Source organism: Erythrolamprus reginae, chromosome 2 (assembly GCF_031021105.1).
Source record: "Erythrolamprus reginae isolate rEryReg1 chromosome 2, rEryReg1.hap1, whole genome shotgun sequence".
Lineage (NCBI taxonomy): Eukaryota > Metazoa > Chordata > Lepidosauria > Squamata > Dipsadidae > Erythrolamprus > Erythrolamprus reginae.
In genome coordinates this window covers 125407697-125431295 of record NC_091951.1, presented here as the reverse complement: position 1 = coordinate 125431295, position 23599 = coordinate 125407697, and the positions used below count along the sequence as shown (strand labels likewise).

At 44.7% G+C, this 23599-nt stretch overlaps 2 protein-coding genes across 6 annotated transcripts in view; one reads left to right on the top strand and one right to left on the bottom strand.

Annotated features, from left to right (window-relative positions):
• Window positions 1–3444: 3444 nt before the first annotated feature.
• On the bottom strand, window positions 3445–21762 carry EFCAB9 (EF-hand calcium binding domain 9). 5 transcript variants are annotated; one of them, XM_070739412.1, is made up of 5 exons: window positions 21241–21331; window positions 19712–19888; window positions 10766–10914; window positions 5006–5182; window positions 3445–3805 (listed from the first exon to the last, which is right to left on the bottom strand). In XM_070739412.1, the coding sequence occupies exons 2-5, from the start codon at window positions 19857–19859 to the stop codon at window positions 3653–3655; spliced, it is 627 nt and encodes a 208-aa protein (XP_070595513.1). In that variant the 5' UTR covers window positions 19860–19888; window positions 21241–21331; the 3' UTR covers window positions 3445–3652. The 5 variants fall into 5 exon arrangements, with proteins under 5 accessions (XP_070595513.1, XP_070595515.1, XP_070595516.1 ...); XM_070739414.1 differs by lacking the exon at window positions 21241–21331 and adding an exon at window positions 21113–21145; XM_070739415.1 differs by lacking the exon at window positions 19712–19888 and having other exon boundaries at window positions 21184–21762.
• The window catches only part of STK10 (serine/threonine kinase 10), an 89748-nt gene continuing 87683 nt past the window's right edge, over window positions 21535–23599 (top strand). The window contains exon 1 of the mRNA XM_070739411.1: window positions 21535–22271. Within this exon, the coding sequence (XP_070595512.1) occupies window positions 22116–22271 (156 nt within the window). The 5' untranslated portion in view covers window positions 21535–22115. The remainder of the gene's footprint in view (window positions 22272–23599) is intronic.

The following is a 23599-nucleotide window of genomic DNA, read 5'->3' as shown; positions in this document are numbered from 1 at the left end:
ATCATTACTACCTTATGTCATTTTTAGCTTCTACTCGAAAGTAGTAAGTATATGAGTGGGAAGATATTGGTCAGAAAGGTCCCACAACCATTGTTCATTTTTAGTCATTGCTAATTTGAATAGACTTATGCCCATGAATGCCTAATACATTTACATCTACCTTAAGATTTCTATTTTGCTTGTTGACTGTTCCTTTCTTCCACTTTTCAATTATCATCTTCCAAAATCTACCTTTTTTTAATGGATCATAAACCTATTTCTGATGTTTTTTGCGTTTTGTTTTCATGGTGTTTGTGAAATACCTCTTAAAATTCACACATATGAAAAAGTAATAAGAGTTCAAAAAGTGATAGCAGGCATTTCTTGGATATGTCCCCATCTTTGGAAGAAAAAAAAAATTCAACTGTATTACTTTACATAAAAATGTGCCAAGAAGCCACAGCAGCTGCCAGCATGCATACAAATCAAAATGTAGGTGAATTTCTAATGTTTTAGAAATATGTTAGATATCTCAATGCAAACATTCAGGATGAAGCTTCTATACTATGATAGAAATTCAGGCTGACCCTGACATTCTTCCCCTGAATGAAATATATACTGCTCAAAAATATAAAAGAAACACTCAAATAACACATCCTAGATCTGAATAAATGAAATATTCTCATTGAATACTTTGTTCTGTACAAAGTTGAATGTGCACAACAGTATGTGGAATTGATTGTCAATCAGTGTCGCTTCCTAAGTGGACAGTTTGATTTCACAGAAGTTTGATTTACTTGGAGTTATATTGTTGTGTTTAAATGCTCCCTTTATTTTTTGGAGCAGTGTTGTTCAATACACTTTATTCTAAAGAAATGGGAAAGTTCTTTTGCAATTAAAAAAACTTCCTTTGAAACTATTCATGTTTGAAAAGTTTATAGTTTTCATATGACTCTTGGACATATTGGTTTATTGCTATATAAGGTATTGCTATAGAAGGAAAGGAATATCTATTGGAGTACTTTCCTTATGCGATGTGCCCAGAATCTATTTATGTACCCTGGATATTTGTAATAGGCCACAATCTGCTCTTTTTAGACATGCTGTCAATCTAAATCAGTGCTTCTCAATTATTTTCTGTAACGCTCCCCTCCCCAGGAAGAAGTAAAAATGTTGTGCCCCCCCCAACTCTCCAATCTGGGCCCCAATGGAATTTTAGTGTTAATATTTATTATTTTCCTTATAAGCTGCAAGCAAACTATTGGCTGGGGAAGGCTGCACTACCCACATACCTGGGAGTAAGTTCCACAGAACTCAGTGGAGCCTGTTTTCGGTTAGGGGAATCAATTGAGAAGGATCACGCATATTCCCTGGGGTCACATGCAACCCCCCCTTGGTATTGCTCCGTGCCCCCCAAGTGGGCCAACCCCACTATTTGACAAGCACTGATCTAAATGAAGTTAAAGAAAAGTATTATTAATAATAATAATTTATAAGATTTGTATGCCGCCCCTCTCTGAGGACTCAGAGCGGCTCACAACAGCAACAAAATACAATACGATACAAATCCAATATTAAAACTAATTTTAAAACCCATAATTACTAAAAGACATTCAATTCTACACAAACACACCATTATCAAATGCTAGAGTCAGAAAGATGGGGGGGGGGGCGAGGGTTAGTCCCCTCCATGCCTGGCAGCATAGATGGGTCTTTAACATCTTGCAGAAGGAAATGAGGGTGGGGGCAATTTGAATCTCCGGGGGAAGTTGATTCCAGAGGGCCAGGGCCGTCACAGAAAAGGCTACCCCCAGGTCCCTCCAGACGGCATTCTTTAGTCGACGGGACCCGGACAAGGCCAACTCTGTGGGACCTAATTGGCCGCTGGGATTCGTGCGGCAGAAGGCGGTCCCATAGGTATTCTGGTCCAATGCCATGTAGGGCTTTATAGGTCATTGCCAACACTTTGAATTGTGACCAGAAACTGATCGGCAACCAATGTAAGCCACGGAGTGTTGACGAGATGTGAGCATAGCCGTTACAGGCTGCTTAATAACGATCCCTTGTTCCAGCTCCGCGAGCTCAACCCTGGGCACTGGTGATGAGCGTAATTCTGGCCCTGGGCTCAGGCTGCTGCTACTCAATGCCAGGTCGGTGGTAAATAAAGCTCTCTAATTCCACTGATGCAGTCAAGGCAGCATGATACGCACATCTTGCCGCCTTGAGCGCCACTTTGTAAGTCTTAATATGAGCTCTTACAAGTGTTCGAACAGACTCAGATTTACTTTTCCTCCACCGCTTCTCTAGATGTCTCTTTTGGTGTTTCAACACCCGGAGTTCCTTGGTAAACCAAGGAGCTCTCCAGGGTCTAGTGCCACAGAGAGGTCGCAACGGTGCAATCTGGTCAAGAGCCCCCGCTGCAGTCTTGTTCCAGACCACAGCAAGCTACTCTGCTGAACTGTGGATAAGTGCATCTGGTAAAACCCCAAGCGCCCTCTGGGTCCATTAGGCATCTGGGGTGGAACCACCTACTTGGTTCCGCCTCCCTGCGGGGGAGGATTGAAGCCTTGAATTCAAGCCGCAGGAGATATTGTTCTGACCATGACAAAGGCAGAATATGTAAGCCCCTTAGTCTCAGACCATCACTCAATTGCTCCGAGAAAGATATCATGTCGGGTGTGTGCCCCCCCTTGTGAGTCGGACCCTGAACTACTTGGGTCAGGTCCATGGCTGTCATGGTGGCCATGAACTCCTGTGCTAACCCAGAGGATCCGCCGAGCTACGGTAGATTCAAGTCCACTGCCAACCCGGCCAAAGTTCTGCAAACAGAGGTGGTATTCAGCCAGCTCGGACAAACCAGTAATGGTGACCTGCGGGTGGGCCTGTTCCTCTTGTCCCAACGCTATGCTGTCCTATTTAGGCATGTTTTGAAACCACGTGCAAGCCATCCCCACAATCAAAGCATTTCTGCGGAAGGAGTGCCTGTAAGCAAAGCGAGCGAAAGAGCTCATATTTGCGAAACAGTAGGGAAAGTAAGTGAATTCCACCTCTGCTTGCAAATGTATATTTGTAGATGTGGAAGATCAGGCAATGAATTAGTTGGGGGGAAAGGCATTAAAAGGTATTAGTTTTGGCCTGAAGCAACTAGCCTGAAGTAGCAGGCTAGTTGGGATGAGGCTTCCTCTCCCAGGTCAGCCATGTTAAGTAAAGAAAAAGAGAGGCAGGAGGGGGGTGTTTTTGATTTCTCAAACTAGCCTAGAGCTCTGGACTTTCCTAGTCACCTCACCTGTCCATTCTAGATCAAGGGGTCCCATCTGAGTGCTTCGGGATTGGGCGACATAGAAGTCAAATTAAATAAATAAACAAACAAACAAACAAATCTTATCCTGCTCTTTTGAAATGTATCCTTGCAATTCTTCCATTTTTCTAATAAGCACCCAATTGGTCCGAATAAGTGATCAGTGGTTTCTTGATTCTCAGCCTTTTTTATTTTTTGAAAAATAGGTTATACTTTAAATAAGTTTATTCTTTAAAAGATATTGAATGTTTCCATAACACAGCACACCATCTTTTTGGTGCTCACTAGTATCTTGTCATTGTTTTGAACACGTTGCAGGGTTTTCTTATTACCGTCCTTTTGGTTTAAATAGCTGAACCTTGGAGAGCTGTTAGATTAATCTTGTTTATATCTGACAAATTCACCATAACCGTCTTCTGCTTCAGCTGCAGCTTTGGCCATCTCTCTTTTCAGTTTATCTTTTGCTTTTCTCTGTTGTCTATCAATGCAGAAGATCGTAAACATTCTAAACTCCTTGTAGTTCAATTGCTAATGGAGGAAACATAATAGTATTTTAGTGGAATATTGACAACAATATTGACAGATATTTACAGGGACACCCTGGTAATCAACTTCTTTGAAATTCATCGAATTTGGTACTGAATGCATTTTAACCTGAAAATTTTGTCCTGGTACTCATTGTTTGTTTGGTGCTCAACACACAAGTTATAACTTGTCAGTATCAGCTGACTTATGACTCACTACATTATTCCTTGTGGGGGGAAATTGTTTAGTACTGTTTTTGATACCCGTCATGTCTCCCGGAACAAAGTAACGATGAATACCAAGGTACCACTGTAATCCCCAGGAGGTATTTGTCATTCTTCAGACAGCATCCTGCTTCACTTTTCCTCCTTTGTCTATTAGTACTCTTCAAACTAAATCTCAGAAGTCTGAATAGAACAGTCCTTTAACAAAGGAGAATAGTCTCTCTTCACCATTCTATATTCAGAAGTACAGTAGAACCTCTGGTCACAACCATAATTTGTTTCATAACTTTGGTCGCAACCCGATTTGGTCATGACCAGAACCTAATTTGGAAATTTGGTGCTTACAAAAATCTTAACAAAGAGTCAAATAGAATTTCTCGTGAATTTACAGAATTTGCAAGTAAGTAAGTAATTCTTACACAAGAAGCAATTCAGAGCTTCTGATCTAAATTAAGTACATTGAAATGTGAGGATAAGAAAGTGGATGCTGCCATGTTGATGCAAGAAGAGAGACCACGGTTACCAAGATGCTGCATAATATTCACATGAACTTAAATCATTTTACACATGGATGACAGATTAGAAAGGACATAATGCCTTCTTAAAATGACTGAGTCCTTGCATTGCACCAATTTGAACATTTCGTATTTGTATATAAATAAAGTGTGGAACTATTCACAGAAATGCAAGTCAAAAGTAGCAAGATTTTGAACATGAAATAACAAGCCAAAAATTATCCCAAAATAAATCATGCTTGCTACAAAATAAACTTATTTTTCCAACATCCTGGTTAAAACACACACTGGTTTATCCTGATCTTTAAAGGTAGCAGAGGGACTAGCATACCAGGAGGACATACGTTTTTGGTGGGCAACACAGTTACACCATTAGGTGGGCTTGCTTCTGGCTAACAAAACATACTGGGATGACACAGCTGGGAAGGAGGAACATGTCTCCTGTGTTCATTATTTTTGATTACCTCATCCCCTGAGATGTCAAAGTCCTTGAATATCTGACTCAGCTCAGTCTTTCTAATATTGAAAAGGAAGCGTGTGGCCTGGAACTCCGCTGGAGCAACTGTATGGCCCCCATCAATGTCCAGCAACTCAAAAACGGCGTGAGAATGACGATAAATGAACTGTTTTTCAAGATGGTTCTGGTCAAAGACAAAAAGGCAAGAACAGCAGTAAGAGCTATTGTTATAGTCTCTTCAAACATTAAAGCTAAACATTACTGATAGGCATCTGGAAAAAACAACAACTTGAAATGCTTCTAAATTTGCATGTGAACAAGATTAAACCTCATGCAATGTTATCTACATGGTATCCTGCGCCGGCTGAAGGGATTGGGAGTGGGAGGCACCGTTTTATGGTGGTTCTCCTACCTTTCCGGTTGGTCGTAGTCAGATCAGAGGTCGACCTCTAAGTCTCTCCCTTGCGGGGTGCCTCGGGTCGGTCTTCTCCCCCATGCTATTTAATATCTTCATGAAACCATTGGGTGAGATCATCCAAGGACATGGTGTGAGGGCTGGGAGTGGGCAAAGGTATTTCGAGAGCAGCGCAGCATCTCGGCAGCTCCCCTTGGACAACACTGTGCAGGGTGAGCTGCTCCGTGCTGCAGGCCTTTCATCTGCAACAGCATGCCAACTCCAGCAAGCAGCCACAGCTCACATGCCCTCCCGGCCACTCCTTCCCCGCCACTTTCGTGATCTGTTGGGTGCTCAGGGCTGCCCCACTGTCTTTTCATGCCGGACCAGATGTCTTTCCTGGTGCAACCAGAGATGACTTGGAGTGCAGAGATGACTTGGAGTGCAAACCCGCAGGGCAGGCTGAACTGGGCTGCTCTTCAGAAGCCAGAGGTTGGGGCTGGCACTGGGCTTTTGCAACCAGCTGGTGGGAACGGCCAGCCTGATCTTTTCCTTTTCCTTCTCCTAGTTTCTGAATACTCACCTGTCCTAAGAGCCATGCTTTCCTCCTAACTCCCATCCCCACCTCTTTGTTCCCTCTCTGCCTCTTCCAGGAGGAGAATAACCAATCCTAGTGCCCAAAAGGTTTGGTTTTCTGAATAATATATGCTTTTTAAAGTTAGGGTATGAATAGGTACTAGTCACAGGAGAAGAATGCAAGACTGAAATTTATTTGTAGCTCCACAAACCATGACTTGCACAAATATGTGAGGTTTGCTTTTTAGCGGTAAGGGATCACGGATGGTCTCTTCAGCTGAAGAAAAATCTTCCTTATTCCACTCTAGCATTTGAAAATAAAATTGCTACTAGTTCAGCTAAATACAATTCAGGCATAGTTCACACATTGTATAAATTGCAATTTTGGGTAATTCTGACTTTGAAAAGATGCAATGTTGACTCATCAATCTCAGTTGCTCTTTCTTTCTGTCTGCAGGAGCCAGATACACAAATTGTAGCAGCTCTTATCATGGTTTATTTATACCAGTTCCTGACCTAGTCTATTATAAGAAGCCAGAATTAGAAAATACAGCCCAGAAGTACTGGAATATAATTGGACTCTGGATCGATGAAATATTAAATTTGAAAATTGAAAAAAACCCTGAATGTTTCCTTCTAGGTATTCTTAGACAAAATTTGCCTAAAACCCAAATACAGTGGAACCCCGACATAAGAGCTGCTCTACTTAAGAGCAACTCGAGATAAGAGCTGGGAGGGGAGAGATATTTTTGTTCTACTTACAAGCCCAAATTCGAGATACAAGCGCCAAGGAGCTGTCTCCTGAAGCCAAACGCTAACTTCCGCGTTCGGCTTCAGGAGACAGCTGCGAAGCGGCGCGCGTGTTTTAAAAGGTTGCAGCCGGCCTGGGGGGCTCGGGGGGGGTGCTTGCAGCTTTCTTTCTTGCTCTTTTTCTTTCTCTCTTTTACCTTCCCTTCCTCTATTTCTTCTTTTCTTTCTCCTTCCCACCTTCTTCCCTCCCTCCCTCCCTTCACTCATTCCTCTCTTACTCTCCCCTTTCATAAGTTTCCTTGCTTCCTTCCTCTGTTCCTGTCCCTTCCCCCTTTCTTTCTTTCTTTCTTTCTTTCTTTCTCTTTTTCTTTCTCTCTTTTACCTTCCCTTCCTCTATTTCTTCTTTTCTTTCTCCTTCCCACCTTCTTCCCTCCCTCCCTTCACTCATTCCTCTCTTACTCTCCCCTTTCATAAGTTTCCTTGCTTCCTTCCTCTGTTCCTGTCCCTTCCCTCTTTCCTTCCTTCCTTCCCACCCTCCGTCCATTCATTCACCCATTCCTCTCTTGATCGCTTAAAGCCGGTCCCTGGTGCAAAAAGGGTTGGGGACCTCTGTCCTACAGGATTGGGTGGCAGAGAAGTTGAACATATGTAAATTTAAAAGTTTAAGAAAGTTTACAAGTTAAGTGAAAGAAACTTCATTATTCATTTATATGTACATGTACATTTCTTCATTAAAAACATGTCTTTCTGCATAATTTAGACTAACTTTGTGAGTTTTTTGAGGGCTGGAACCAATTAAAATTATTTACATTAATTCCTATGGGGAAAAGTCGTTCGAGATAAGAGCTGCTCGACTTAAGAGCCCAGGTCCGGAACGAATTAAACTCGTATCTCGAGGTACCACTGTACATCTACCGGTAATTGTCCATTTAGTTACAGCAGCCAGACTAACCTTTGTACAGTGGTGGAAAAATGAGGATATACCTCCGAAAGACGCAATAATAAAAAAAATTAAATACTGTGCAGAGATGACAAAATTAACTATACTAGTTAGAAATGAAACAACGTCCTCATTTAATAATTGTTGGGATCCTTTCTACAGTTGGTTAGAGAAAAAAAGAGACCACCACGTTACATAATTGAAATGAGGGTTACAAACTCGACCAGATACAAATCCGATATATAGTTTTCTCATATTTTTTTGCTATAGTGATAAGAGACTTTAGATATATATTGACAGAATATTCACTACTAAATCTTATAATCTCTATATTTAGATTAATTCAACGCTAGCATTTAAATACTCAAGACGGCTAACTTGATACTAGGGAATGAGCTAATAAATTAGGAATTGGTTCCCGTTTTCAATACAGCTTGCCTGGATATTCGTCAACCCTTTTACTTTCTTTATTTTCTCTATTTCCTTTGTTCTCTTCACCCTTTCCCCTCTTTTTTCTATTCCCATCTTTCTCACCCCTCTTTTTTTTCTCTATAAATTTCTATGTTCACCAATTGTAATACCATGCTAAGACTTAATTGTTTTCTGTTTTGATCAACTTTTATGTTTTGTATATTTGTAAATAAATTTTTTAAAAATTAAAGAAAAAAGAAAATGCAGGTTATTATTTTTTGATCCATTAGATTATCAGGGGGAAATCTGCCAAGGATTCTGACCTAAATGATATGACTAAACATGTCTAAGTGCCAAAGCTCACTGCAACAATATCGCCAAAAAGGCTTCTAGAGTTGTTAACCTGATCCTACGTAGCTTCTGCTCCGGCAATCTCACACTACTCACAAGAGCCTACAAAACTTTTGCCCGACCCATTCTCGAATACAGCTCATCTGTCTGGAAACCATACCACATCTCGGACATCAACACTCTTGAAAACATCCAAAGATATTTCACCAGAAGAGCTCTTCACTCCTCCACTCGAAACAGAATACCCTACGAAAATAGACTAACAATCCTGGGTCTAGAAAGCTTAGAACTACGGCGCCTAAAACACGATTTAAGTATTGCCCACAAGATCATATGCTGCAATGTCCTACCGGTCAACGACTACTCCAGCTTCAACCGCAACAACACAAGAGCACGCAACAGATTCAAACTTAATATTAACCGTTCCAAACTTGATTGTAAAAAATATGACTTTAACAATCGAGTTGTCGAAGCGTGGAACTCATTACCGGACTCAATAGTGTCAACCCCTAACCCCCAAAATTTCTCCGTCTATCCACGATTGACCTCTCCAGGTTCCTAAGAGGCCAGTAAGGGGCGTACATAAGTGCACTAGTGTGCCTTTCGTCCCCTGTCCAATTGTCTTTCCTTTATCTCATATATCATATATATTTTCTTCCTTTCATATATTTTCTGTTCTATTTTACATATTATCTGTATATATATTATTTCATGTCTATTCTCTTCCATATGTATTGTGTATTGGACAAAAGAATAAATAAATAAAAATAAATAAATAAATGTTGCTTCTAATCAATTGATTCCCATAGAAGATGCAGCCAGGAAGGAACAGGTAAACACTCTGTAAAGATATGTAAGCCTTTTCACTGGGAAAATCAGAAATGAGAAATCAGCTTGTGTGAACAATTGGACTCAGATTTGTCCATCCATTTACAGCAGCGTTTCCCAACTGGTGTGCTGCGCAGGTGTGCCGCCAAGCTCCCCGCCCGATCTGCCCCCTCTCCTCCGCCGCCGCCCCCTGCCTTGGGGCGCGACTTTTCTCGCGGCGGCTGCGGCTGCAGATTCAGCTCCTCGGGACGAAAGCGCTCCCAGCCCTCTCTCGCAGCCCCCTGGCTGGGAGCGCTTTTGCTGCGAGAGAGGGCTTTCTCCATCCATTTCGGGAATGCACGCCCCGCCCCTCTCTCGCACGCGCCGCTCCCCTTTTCTCTCAGCCCTCCCTGGCTTCGCTTCTCAATCCCTCCCTCCTTCCATCTTTCCTTCCCCTCAGCCGTTCTGTCTGGGGGTCTCCCGCTCTTCCCTTCCCCGCCTCCCAGGCTTTGCCTTTGCCACCCCCACCCTTTTTTGTTTGACAAGGAGTCCTTTGCCGCATCCCGCAGTTCGCACTCGGCTCGAGGCCGCTTTCCCTGGCTGCGCTCGGAACCGACAGGGCGCTGCTCTTTCTCTCTCTCACTCTCTCCCGTGAGGCTGGGGAAGTAAAAAAAAAGCAAAAAAAACCTTCTTGCAGCATGCCCGCGCTCGTCCCTTCAGCAGCGAGGGAGGGAAGTCAGACGGCGAGGGAGCGAGCGAGCGCTCTTGTCCTCGGTGCCCTCTGCAGCCTGCCTTCCTTCTTCTTTGCCCCCGCTGAGGGACGGAGAGAAAGATAGAAAGGAAAGAGGGAGGGAGAGATAGAAAGGAAAGAGGGAGGGAGAGATAGAAAGAAAAGAGATAGAAAGGAAAGAGGGAGGGAGACAGAGAGAGGGAGAAAGAGACATAGCAAGAGAGAAAAAAAGAAAGAAAGAGATAGCAAGAGAGAGAGAGACAAAGAGATAGCAAGAGAGAGAGAGAAAGAGACATAGCAAGAGAGACAGAAAGAGAGCGAAAGAAAGAGAATGAAAGAGAGATAGCAAGAGAGGCAGAGAGAGAGCAAGGGGGAGAGAAAGACATAGAGGGAAGGAAGGAGGGAGAGAGAAAGAGAGCAAAAAAGAGGAAGAAAGAAAGAGGGATGGAGAGAGAAAGAAGGGAAGGAAGGAAGAGAGAGAAAGAGGGAGGGAGAAATAGAGTGAAATTGAGGAAGAGATTTTTTTTTTGTCCAAACTTTTATTTAGCCCCCCCGCGCACCCCCCGTCCCCCCGTTCAGTGTTCCCCAGGATTTTGAAAATATGAATAATGTGCCGCGGCTCAAAAAAGGTTGGGAAACACTGATTTACAGAATGGAAAACGCTTGCAAAACAGATTTTTCTTCACTTATTTAGCACTCCAAAACGTCTTTAGAAGTTCTGCTATATAAGTGAAAAATAGATTACATGATGAATTCACTGCAAATCTATAAGTTTCTTCAGTCACCTTCAGCAATCTAACTAACTTACTTCATGTGCCATTATGATGCACACCAACATGTAGAATTCGTCAAAGCCGATCTCCCCATTGCCATTCCAATCCAGTAAATCAAAGACCAGCATGATCTGAGATCTGCGTAGATTAGTTACATGATGAAGGAAGTAGTAGAACTGCAGATCTGAAAAACAATGTGGTTTTAAGCATTGGGTGTGCAAAGGATCTACTGTAGTCAATAACTGTTAGAAATAGTATACAGTGGTACCTCAAGATACGAACCCCTCGTCTTACGAACAACTCGTGATACGAACCCGGGGTTCAGAAAAATTTTGCCTCTTCTTACGAACTTTTTTCGAGTTACGAACCGGCGTTCGGAGACTGCTGGGAAGCCGCGCGGCTGTTTTAAAAGGTGACAGCCGGTTCGTAACTCGAACAAAGTTCGTAAGAAGAGGCAAAATTTTTCTGAACCCCGGGTTCGGTTCGGGAGGTTGCTGGGAAGCCCCCCAGCCCGGCTGTCACCTTTTAAAACAGCTGCGCCGCTTCCCAGCTGTCTCCCGAAGCCGAACGCGGAAGTTCGGCTTTGGCGTTCAGCTTCAGGAGACAGCTGGGAAGCGGCGCGGCTGTTTTAAAAGGTCGCAGCCGGCCTGGGGGGCTTCCCAGCCCCCCCCCAAACCCCAAACCCGGGTTCGGGGGGGTGCTGGGAAGCCCCCCAGGCCGGCTGTCACCTTTTAAAACAGCCGCGCGGCTTCCCAGCAGTCGCCGAAAGCCGTTTTTTTGCGGGGGGGTTTTGGTTGCATGGATTAATTGACTTTACATTGTTTCCTATGGGAAACAATGTTTCATCTTACGAACCTTTCGTCATACGAACCTCCTCCTTGCACCAATTAAGTTCGTATCATGAGGTATTACTGTATTGTACATTTTGAAACATCCAAATGTGGGCTGCATAAATCTAAAAGGTACAAAAATTGTTTATATCTTATAGTAGCCATCTTAATTTTTGTTACCAAAACTGATAATTTTAATATATTCCACCTTGTAATACAGCAGTTAATATTGATTGGATTTATACATAAGGGTCATTCTTTGTTAAGTGGACCAGGGGTTCCCACTCAACCACCTTTAATTTCAGTGAAACTTTGCACATATATTCCTTATGGTATAAAACTGAGGTGTGCAAAATTTTAGGATATGGACCTAAATTTTGCACACCTCAGTTTTATACCATAAGGAATATATGTGCAAAGTTTCACTGAGATTGAAGGTGATCGAGTGGGGACACCTGGTCCACTTGACAAAGAATGACCCTATTAAATAAGTGATATTATGTTTCCCACAAGAATAGTGAAAAACTAACAATATAGTTTGGCTTAGTTAAATATTTGAACCCAGCCACTGATTAACAGCAGACCAAATAAGAGTGGATGTCAGTATCTCAAAACAATATATCAAAGACATTTTCCACGTGTTACTGAAAAAGTTTATTTAAATTATATAATTGAATATATGTACATTCCAAGCTCTAACTGCAACCTAAAATAAGTTGCATGCTGGTGTCACAGAATCAAAAAATTATGCTGCCTTAAATCAAATGAAGAGGCATATATTCCTGGAAAGAGGTATGAAAACCAGTTTTCCTAAATTTGGAAACAGTCTGTCCTTTGCTCTACTTGAGATAGCCCAATGCAGCACTCCTAATCTGGCACGTTCTAGATCGAGAAGTCTCCAACCTTGGCAACTTTAAGACTTGTGGACTTCAACTCCGAGAGCAAAGCTGGCTGAGAAATTCTGGGAGTTGAAGTCCACAAGTCTTAAAGACAGCAAGTTTGACATTCTGGACATTCTGGACACCACTTATCTCATGTCTACAACACAATCCTTTCAGCAGTCCCAAAAAGGCTCTACAGTGTTCCCTCAATTTTCACGGTTTTTTCCCTATACCACAGTTTTTCCCACCCAATGACATCATATGTCATCGCCAAACTAATAATTTTTGCAAATAAATAACAAAAAAATAATTATTGTTAATAAATAATTATGTTTATAAATATCAGGATCACTGTGTCTTATTCAATGGTAAGTACCAGTAATAATGGTGAGTAAATGGTTGTTAAGGGAATGGGAAATGGTAATTTAGGGGTTTAAAGTGTTAAGGGAAGGCTTGTGATACTGTCCATAGCCAAAAATGGTGTATTTACTTCCGCATCTCTACTTCGCGGAAATTCGACTTTCGCGGACGGTCTTGGAATGCATCCCCCGCGGAAATCGAGGGAACAATGTATATCCATTTGCACTCCAATTCGGGTGAACCTAAAGATACAGATAAACCCCCAAGTGGCCTCAATAATCAGATGACTGCTAAGAACATAATCTCTCCCGATTCCTGATCAGTCTCCTTATTTTTGCCACAGAATTGTCAAAATTAGATCAATTTTGAACTGCTAAATTGAGATAGGAGCTATGTTTGCATGATATATGAACCTCGGCATAGCCAGCCATATTTAACCTGGTAAGTTGTGCAAATTTAGCTTGTGTAGTTAGTTTACACCTTAATATGTAACAGTAATCCACTGTGATCCCTGAGATGCGTAAAGCATGGCTGATTTAGCCACAGTCGAGTGTGTCTAGGAAATACAGCTACTGGGACAAATGAGAAAAAGTTAGTAGAAAACACTAACAAGAAAAGCATGTAATGCAATCTACTTGGGCTCATCTTTGATAGTTAACCTACAAGTATGTTGAACTGTTCAACATAGCAGCATCATTTGACTTCAAAGTCTGAAGATATTCAATGAAGTGTATTTTGTTTTCTCATTTCAATGAAGTTGAAAAGAAAACCCCAATAGCTAAAGATCTTCAACATACAGTGATGATAATCCTATATTTCATTTTTATAGACTTTTCTTCAGCTTCCATATCCTACTTACTATTCAAAGTGTTCTTCTTATGAACATCAAGTAGATTAAAGTAAGTTGCCAGAGCTCTGGCATTTCTGACAGATAATAAGCAATATATTTTATCTAAGCACAGAAAATGAAGGAAGCTTTTTGGCTTCAGCTTCATCTTGCCATAGAAGAATTGTGTTTGTTTTTGGAATTCTGGAATTGACTATGGTGATGGCAACACTACAATCCCAGAATTCCATCCTGGAATTAGAACACGATTTGTTCTTTGTGCTGTTCTATAAAAGTTTTGCATCCAGAGAATAGAATGGATAAGAAACATTTCTGTCTTGTGCTTAATTACCTATTTTAAATTATCTGCTAGATCAAACATCATTCCAATTCTTTTAGTTTCCCTATAAGAGCAGTAGGCACTATTGCACTAGTATTGAAGACACTTTATTGGTGCCTACTACACTCCCTTCTCCATGTAACATTTAAACAATTCTTCAAAAAGACCAAAGGCATCCCTCTACAAATTGTCAATACCATCAACTATATATAAACAAGGCATCTAAGTCTCATTATTATGATATACAGTGATCCCCCGCTCGTTGCGAGGGTTCCGTTCCAGGACCCCCCGCAACGAGCGGGTTTTCGCGAAGTAGCGCTGCGGAAGTAAAAACACCATCTGCGCATGTGCAGATGGTGTTTTTAACTTCCGCAGCGCTAGCGAGGAGCCGAAGATTGGGGGCGGCGCGGCTGTTTTAAAATGTCGCCGCCGGCATGGGGGGCTTCCTAGCAGCCCCACAAACCCGGGTTGGGGGTCCGGGGGGTGCTGGCAAGCCCCCCATGCCGGCGGCGACGTTTTAAAACAGCCGCGCCGCCCCCAATCTTCGGCTCCTCGCTAGCGGGCTTTCGAGATGAGTCCTGAAGCGAATTCGCTTCAGGACTCAGCTCGAAAGCGGCGAGAGCTAGCGCCCAGCCCCGTGACATTCGCTTTCCTGCCGCCCGCAGCCGAGTGATCCTGGGCTCCTTCGCAACCTCGGAGAGCTTCCTGGGCATGAAAGCTCACGAAAACCAGGAAGCTCTCTGAGGTTGCGAAGGAGCCCACGATCACTCGGCTGCAGGCGGGAGGAAGGCGAATGCCACGGGGCTGGGCTCGGTTCCGTCCTCGGCTCCCCTCCTACCAGCCCCACCGCGGAAGGCTCCATTCTGTTCCCTGAATGGAGACCGCCGGCCGCTCAATCGGGCCGGCAGGGAACAGAATGGAGCGTTCCGTGGCGGGGCTGATAAGGGGGGAGCCGAGCCCAGCCCCGTGACATTCGCTTTCCTGCCACCCGCAGCCGAGTGATCCTGGGCTCCTTCGCAACCTCGGAGAGCTTCCTGGGCATGAAAGCTCATGAAAACCAGGAAGCTCTCTGAGGTTGCGAAGGAGCCCACGATCACTCGGCTGCAGGCGGGAGGAAGGCGAATGCCACGGGGCTGGGCTCGGTTATCCCCTCGGCTCCCCTCCTACCAGCCCCGCCGCGGAAGGCTCCATTCTGTTCCCTGAATCACTTTGAATCCAGCAGCTTCTGCTGGATACGGGCGGTGGGTGGGACGAGCGGTGAGGAAGCCAGGGGCTGTGGCAGCTCGCCCCCTCATCGCCCGTATCCAACAGAAGCGGCGGGATTCAAAGTGCTGGGGTGGGGGGGGAGTCCCGACAGCCCCCCACCCCAGCACTTTGAATCCAGCAGCTTCTGCTGGATACGGGCGGTGGGTGGGACGAGCGGTGCGGAAGCCAGGGGTGTGGCAGCTCGCCCCCCCATCGCCCGTATCCAGCAGAAGCGGCGGGATTCAAAGGGATTCAAGGCTAACTTCTGCGCTTGGCTTGAGGACTCAGCTGGGAAGCGGCACGGGTGTTTTAAAAGGTCTCCGCCGGCATGGGGGGCTTCCTACCCCCCCGAACCCCCGACCCGGGTTTGGGGGGGTGCTAAGAAGCCCCCCATGCCGGCGGAGACCTTTTAAAACACCCGTGCCGCTTCCCAACTGAGTCCCGAAGCCAAACGAACCCGGGTGGCCGGGCGAGCAGCGAGCAAATGGCGGGTGGCCGGGCGAAGGGCGGGCGAACGGAGGGCGAGCGGGTGCTGGGGGGGGCTTCTCGCCCTCCCGCCAGCAAGAGGGGAAAGACCCAGGGAAGCCGCCCAGCAGCTGATCTGCCCGGCGGGGAACACCATCTACGCATGTGTGGCCATAGGAAAAAAGGGCGCACATGCGCAGATGGTGTTTTTACTTCCGGGTTGAAAAATCGCGATGTAGCCCATTCGCAATGGTCGGGGACGCAATAACCGGGGGATCACTGTAGACCCTATTGGCATTCTAAGGATAAATGGGATGGGGTTTGGAAGTCAGTCTCTTGACCAGAAAAAAAAAGGCAGGTAAGTTTGGAGCTGAGAATATCTTGAGGACCTTGAGAGACTTAGCATTTCCATTCTGCTAAACCAATATATTTCAAACTTGGCAACTTTAAGAGGTGTGGACTTCAATTCTCAGTATTTCCCAACTGGCAAGAATTCCAGACATGCCATTCTCCACCTTTTTCTAACATTCATATGTATATTCGGTCCAGTTTACAAACTTTTATTGCTGAAAGGTAAGTACATTTACAATTAAAATTCCACCATAAGTCTTGCTATTTTTCTATTATACTATTGTACAATAAAAATGATAATTAGGATGTTACAAGATTTTTGTCGGTATTCTCCTGTTTTTCATCTACTGCAGTGGTACCACCCCTTGGGGGGCAGTGGGATGTCGTAGGGAGGCAGTAAGAAGCAAGAGGGGATGGCAGGTGGTTCGCCATACTGATAGTGACAGCTGGCTGGCCACACCGATGAAACCAGTCCTGTCCCCGCACCCACGCCGCCCAAGTCCATCCAGTCGCCCCCTCGCCACTTTTCCCACCATGCTTTTCCCACCACTCGGTGCTTCTGGCCCACCCCACCCCCGGCCTAAATAAGTTCACTGTGATCATCCTTTGCCACAGGTGCACTCGCTTTGCCAACGCTTCACCTCACCAACATCTAACCTAGCCAGCTCCTCACTTTGCTGACAGCTGCTCACTCAAAAAGGTAAGCATTAACGGTTTTGGCCTAGCGTGGGTGCCCCCCTCCCAATCCCCAGGCTTGCGTAGTTCACACAGTCCCTGGGGATCGTTTGTGGGTCTTGTGCCCCCGGGTCCCCCGATCACTGCCCACTCGCCCTGCCTCATCCACTCTCTGCTCTGCAGCTTGCCTGCCTGAAGCGCTGCACTCCTGATCTGCGAAGCCTGAGAAGTTGCAACCTACCTGGCTGCCTCTAGTTCCCCCACTGTCCCAGCCTGCCTTCCTTACTCTCCCTGGCCTTCAGTCCCCACATGTCTACGGAGATGGGCGGCATACAAATGAATGAATGAATGAATGAATGAATGAATGAATGAATGAATGAATGAATGAATAAATAAATAAATGGTTTCCTGCCTTCCACAGGACCTTCCCGGTGTCCCCGTGGCCATGTGGAAGGCAGGAAAGCACGTCAGAATGGTGGGGAAGGGGATTAGCAGCCTATTCCGTTCCCTACTCCCTTCCCTGCCCTACCATGGGGCCCTTCCATGCGGCCTTCCCAGCAGTCCCCCATGTCTGCTTGCCTTCTGAGGTCAGTGTCCAGCCTGGCCTGGCCAGTGGGTGGACAACCAAGGCTTAGTGGAAATGCAGATGCTGAGAAGAGCTGATGGGCATGCGCCCGCCCCATTTCTGCAAAGGCAGAGTGCTCCCTTTGCAGGGCAATCCAAAGAAGGATGTTGCTGCTGCTGCAGAAAAGGCCACCTTCCATTTAGAAAGAAAGAAAGAGAGAGAGAGAGAAAGAAAGAAAGTGGAAGAAAGAGAAAGAAAGAAAGAGAGAGAGAGAAAGAAAAAGAGAGAAAGAGAAAGAAAGAGAAAGAGAGAGAGAGAAAGAAAGAGAGAAAGAAAGGAAGAAAGTGAAATAAAGAAAGAGAGAGAGAAAGAAAGAAACAGAGAGGAAGAAAGAGAAAGAGAAAGAAAGAAAGAGGAAGAAAGAATGAGAGAGAAAGAAAGAAAGAAAGAGAGAGAGAAAAAGAAAAAGAGAGAAAGAGAAAGAAAAAGAAAAAGAGAGAGAGAAAGAAAGAGAGAGAGAGAAAGAAAAAATGGAGGAAGAAAGAGAAATAAAGAGAGAGAGAGAGAGAGAAAGAAAGAAAGAGAAAGAGAGAAAGAAAGAGGAAGAGTGAGAGAGAGAGAGAGAGAGAGAAAGTTAGACTTAGGACCACAATTGAGCTCAACATTTTGGTTGATAAGCAAGAGTCTTGTTAACTGAGTTTCACCACATTTTACAAGTAAGTTGGCCACGCCCACCTGGTCACCTGCCCACCAAGTCAAGAGCCCACCTGAACGGTTTGGGGGTGAGGAATACTAAGGGTGAATTTGTAGCACCAAGGGGGCAATTGACTGAAAACGTTTGGGAACCACTGATCTACCATATTTGCTTCATAAGCACGCTCTGAAGTTCCACATAGTTCCTCTAGATGTCTCCACTACATTATATTTTTCAACATTTTTTTTTAAAAAAAATAACTAAAACATTTCAATGGTTAAACTTGGATGCAAGATTAAAAATGAAATTAAAAATATTCTTTAAACATCTTGTGAGACAACCAAATTTGACTTTTCTTGTCCAAGATTTTGCCAAATTCAGACAGAAAGACAAAACAGAATTTTTTGGGAGGGAGTGGGGGATAGTTTTCAACAAGACAGGCATCTCATATAGTAAAACCAGAGGATCAAAACTCACAAGATGTTAATATTCATGAAAGAACATGAAGATCTTATGAGCTTTGGCACTTTGATGACATGTTGAAGACACGGTCTGCTCCAAATACAGGACCCTCTCAGATCATATACTCTCTTAGACCAGTGTTTCTCAATCTTGGCAACTTGAAGATATTTGGACTTCAACTCCCAGAATTCGAATTCTGGGAGTTGAAGTCCAAATATCTTCAAGTTGCCAAGGTTGGGAAACATTGCCTTAGACTATATCTACTGCTAGCCTCCCTTATGTGAGTGAGGGGGAAGATGGGGCATTGCTAATAGTTAGCAACCTACATAAAATCCAGCCTTGTTACAGTTTTGTCAACATAGCAATGGCCAATTAACAGAAGTTATCCCACTTCTTGTTACAATTCTATTGCAAAATTGAAAAGCTTAAAGTGCAGCATGCTTCCAATAAAGTACAGGTAGTCCTCAACTTACAACAGTTTAATGACTATTCAAAGTAATTTATGACCATTTTTCATACTTACGACCATTGCAACATCCCCAGTCTTGTGATAAAAATTCAGAAGCTTGACAACTGAGTCATACGGCTGCCGTGTCCTGGGGTCATGTGACCCCCTTTGGTGACCTTCTGACAAGCAAAGCCAATGGGGAAGGTAGATTCACTTAACAACCATGCCATTAACTTAAGACCTGCAGTGATTCACTTAACAACTGTGGCAAGGAAGGTCGTAAAGTGGGACAAAATTTGCTTAATGAATGACTCAGGAACAGGAATTTTGGGCTCAATTGTGGCCGTAAGTCGAGGACTACCGGTAGTCACACATTGCCCTAATACAAATAGGCAGCAAGCTAAATCATAACTTAGCTTCATGGATGAACCATGTCTGCTTAAACAATTCTGAACTAGCTCTGTGTAACCTGCTACATTGTCAATATCATGCACTACTCATGCTGAAGTTTATTCTGGCTTTGCTTGATTCCATTTCCTGCCTTGGCCACACAAAACTAGACCACAAGGTAGGTTTGTATAACTTGCTAAATCTAGTTTATTGGCAGCACCCTCTCTTGTGCAGTGACAATTGACACTGAGGTCAACTGCAGAATCGCCAAGGCAAGCTCTGCATTTGGCAGACTAATGACCAACGTGTGGAACCGTCATGGAATAAGCCTTGCTACAAAGCTCAAAGTCTACTGAGCAGTAGTGCTAACTACCCTGTTATATGCCAGTTAGACGTGGACTGTATATAGGAGAGATGCTAGGCAATTGAACCACTTCCACATGACCTACCTCCATAGAATCTGAGGATCCGGTGGCCAGATAAGGTGCCTGACACTGAGGTCCTCTCCACACCAGGCCTGCCATCAATTCCAATCCTGCTGATGAAAGCCCAGACACGCTGGGCAGGCCATGTTGCTAGGATGCCAGATGATCGCATCCCGAAACAGCTCCTCTATGGTGAGCTGTCTGAAAGAAAGCGATTGTATGGGGGGGCCAAGGAAGCGATATAAAGAAATGTTGAAAGTCTCCTTCAAGTCTCTTGATATTGACACCACCTCCTGGGAAACCCTGGCACGAGATCGACCAACATGGCCCATGCTGATCCACCAAGGCTGCCAGACATCTGAGGCCAGAAGAACATTCAGAGTAGATGAGAAGCGAGCACTCCGCAAAGCCAAATGTTGTGACAATGGTGCCCACACATGTCTGCCCAACATGTAGTAGAACATTTTGTGCCTGTATAGGCCTTACCAGCCCCCTGAGGGCACATCGCGTAGAGCCCACAACCCATTAGATTATTATTATCATTATTATTATTTATTAGATTTGTATGCCGCCCATCTCCGCAGACTTGGAGCGGCTCACAACAGTGATAAAAACAATACATGGTAACAAATCTAATAATTAAAATCTAAAATAACAATTTAACATTAAAAAGTCTAAAAAGAAAAAACCCCAATATATAAAATACATACACAGAGTCATATCATGCACAAAACTACATAGGCAAGGGGGGGATGCCTGTTCCCCCAAGCCTGATGGCAGAGGTAGGTTTTAAGGAGTTTACGAAAGGCAAGGAGGGTGGGGGTAGTCCTAATCTCTGGGGGGAGTTGGTTCCAGAGGGTTGGAGCCACCACAGAGAAGGCTCTTCCCCTGGGTCCCGCCAGACGACATTGTTTAGTCAACGGGACCCGGAGAAGACCAACTCTGTGGGACCTAACCGGCCGCTGGGATTGATGCGGCAGAAGGCGGTCTTGCAGATATCCTGGTCTGGTGCCATGAAGGGCTTTATAGATCATAACCAACACTTTGAAATGTGACCAGAAACTGATCGGCAACCAATGCAGACTGCGGAGTGTTGGAGTAACATGAGCATACTTAGGAAAGCCCATGATTGCTCTCGCAGCTGCATTCTGCACGATCTGAAGTTTCCGAACACTTTTCAAAGGTAGCCCCATGTAGAGAGCATTACAATAGTCAAACCTCGAGGTGATGAGGTATCAAGGTCCTCTTCGAACACGATGGACCAACATCACCATCTGTTTATAAGGCACTGGAGAGCACCTACTCCTCTTTTCAAAATAGTCTTTCTTACTGACAGGCATTTCCAACCTGTTATTTAAAGCACTTTGGCTGTCCTAGACAACCATTGTTTTCTCGGAGCAATTCAGGAAACGGCGTCTTACTCACCCCAACGCAGCCTGACAATTTTCAGAAACTCACATTCAAGGCCATGGTTAATTCCACCAACACCCACCCACCCTTTCTTCGAAGGCTCCCAAGGGCAAAAGCACCGGGCTCTTTAATAATATTAGGACCTTCAAATCCTTCCCCCGGATTCCTCAGCGTTGGGAAGGAGGCGGAAGAGGCTACCCGGGGTATATTGGGCCCGTCCCCCTTCATTCTGACTACAGCGTCGTCCCGCCAAACTTTAACCAGGCCGGCGGCTGAAGAAATGGCAAAGTCTCCCAAATCCCCACCACTGCATTTCCTGAGGAGGTGGAAGAAGAGGAGACGGAATGGGCCACGGCATTGGAAGGGGGGTCGCGGAAAGGCGGGGCCGCACAGGAAGACCCGGGGCGGGCTCACCCCGCTCTGACGCGACCCGCGGGGGGGGGGAGAGAGAGAGAGAGAGCAGGAGTAGCTCGTCTGAACGCGTGCTGGGGCGGAGCCTCAGGCACTGGAAGGTGTCCCGGCGGAGGAGAGAGGCGGGGCCGGCCGGAGAGGCCGGAGGTGTTGGCTCCCGTCCGACTTAGCAGGTGAAGCGTCGCTTCCCAAAGTCTTTTAAGGGCTCGCCTGTCTGGACGGCTGGGTCCTTTGGCCCCTCTGCCACGCCGGTTGCAGCTGGAGCCATTTCCTCTGCCCTGACAGAGCCCGGGCGAGGGGGGACGTCCTACGTTTGGCGGAGGAACCGACGGAGAAGCATCCTCGGCGCTTTCTCTTCAGCCGAAAACCCCCACGTGTGGAAAAAGCACAGACCGGGCGGAATTGGCTCGGCGGTTCTCCTTCTGCCGTTGAGGCTTCGATAAAGATTAGCCCCCTTCCAGCCTGGCCGGGTTGTTGTTGGTTTTGTTTTGTTTTTTAATTATTATTATTTTGCCTTCTCCGGAGTCGTTTCTCTCGCCACCACGTTTTGTTTCTCTTTGACGCACGTCGATGGTGAGACGCTCTAAGCTCGACTCGGGGCTCTGCCATGGCCTTCGCTAATTTCCGGCGCATCTTGCGCCTCTCGAACTTTGAGAAGCGGCGATCCAGAGAGTACGAGCACGTGCGCCGGGATTTGGATCCCAACGACGTGTGGGAGATCGTCGGGGAGCTGGGCGACGGCGCCTTCGGCAAGGTGTACAAGGTGAGCGCAGGAAAGTGGTGGACGGGATATGGGGGGGGTGTCGGACAAGCGGGGGATCCGAAGGTAGGGGACGAGAAACCCGGAGTGGAAGAAGGGGAGGGAGATGGGTGTGCTCAGTTGGAAGATGCGGATAAGGTACTGTAGCAAATATAAAAGAAGATTCTCTTCTGGAGTGCAAGATAAGTATGATGGGTTTAAGATGCCAAATCAACAGAACTTCCGATCAGTCTCAGCAGTTCCATCATGGAGAGTGTGCCTTGCCTTTCACTGGATGTGTTAGAGATGGACAGCTTTCCTTTATCATACCTACATAAATGTTATCTGTTTGTGTAATAGTCCGTAACATTTTATATAAACCTGTAGAAATGTTTTAAATGAATTAAATGTAGGGGTTCCCATGATAGTTTTGGAAATGCCCCACTCCATATCATATTGTAATTGTAGTTTTTTTTTAAAAAAGTAATTATTATTAATATTTGACTTCTTTTTTATTATTGTATCACTGTATTGCTTGAATTGTTGTAAGCAGCCCTGAGTCCTTTGAAACTGAGCAGCATAGAAGTCGAATAAATTGAATTAAATTAAATTAAAGTTAGGACTGCCACTTGTCAAGCTACTTTATGTAGATTTCTAGTATATTGTAAGCTGCCCTGAGCCTCAGGAGAAGGGTGGCATAGAAATCTAATAAGTAAGTAAGTAAGTAAGCAAGTAAGTACCTACATATGTACATACATACATAATCAGGACAGAAGAAGTAGCCCCAAGCCATAATAAGCCATTGACCAATAAACCATGGTCTATAAATTACAATGGCTGAGTACAGTGCAGCGTGGGTAAATGAAATAAGCCACATATACCAGCCAAATCTATAATTCTAAAATAAATTTATCGAAGAGCTACAAATGATTTTTTAAAAATTCTTTGTAGAGCTGATATTAAACTGTGGGAGAATGTATAAATTTGTCACTTTTCTCACACTTGTAGTAAGATTGATTTGATAGAATAACTGAAAATGAGATTGGATATTTTGCATTCTCTTTCTCGATGGCTCTGTACTTTGTTGATTCAATAACATGTTCTAAATTATAAAGACATGGTGTAATCTAAATTAAGGAGGCCTTAAAAAGCCTTTCAGTTCAGTGTTTTGTTCTCTGTACAGGTATTCATAGTTAACTCTCTCCCCTTTTCTATTACCGTACTTTTCAGTGTATAAGACGCACCCCACCCCAAAGACGGTTGAAATGTCTGTGCATCTTATACACCGAATACAGCCAAGCCCACCCCTGCGTCCCATTTTTGTGAAAAATGGGCCCGTTTTTCACAAAAAT

Coding starts and splice junctions, on each gene's coding strand:
- EFCAB9 (XM_070739412.1), bottom strand. CDS start 19,859: ATGCGATCATCTGGCATCCTAGCAACATGGCCTGCCCAGCGTGTCTGG. Junction 10,915..19,711: donor GATCCTCAGATTCTATGGAG/GTAGGTCATGTG, acceptor ATTGTTTTTCAG/ATCTGCAGTTCTACTACTTC. Junction 5,183..10,765: donor GCATCATAATGGCACATGAA/GTAAGTTAGTTA, acceptor GTCTTTGACCAG/AACCATCTTGAAAAACAGTT.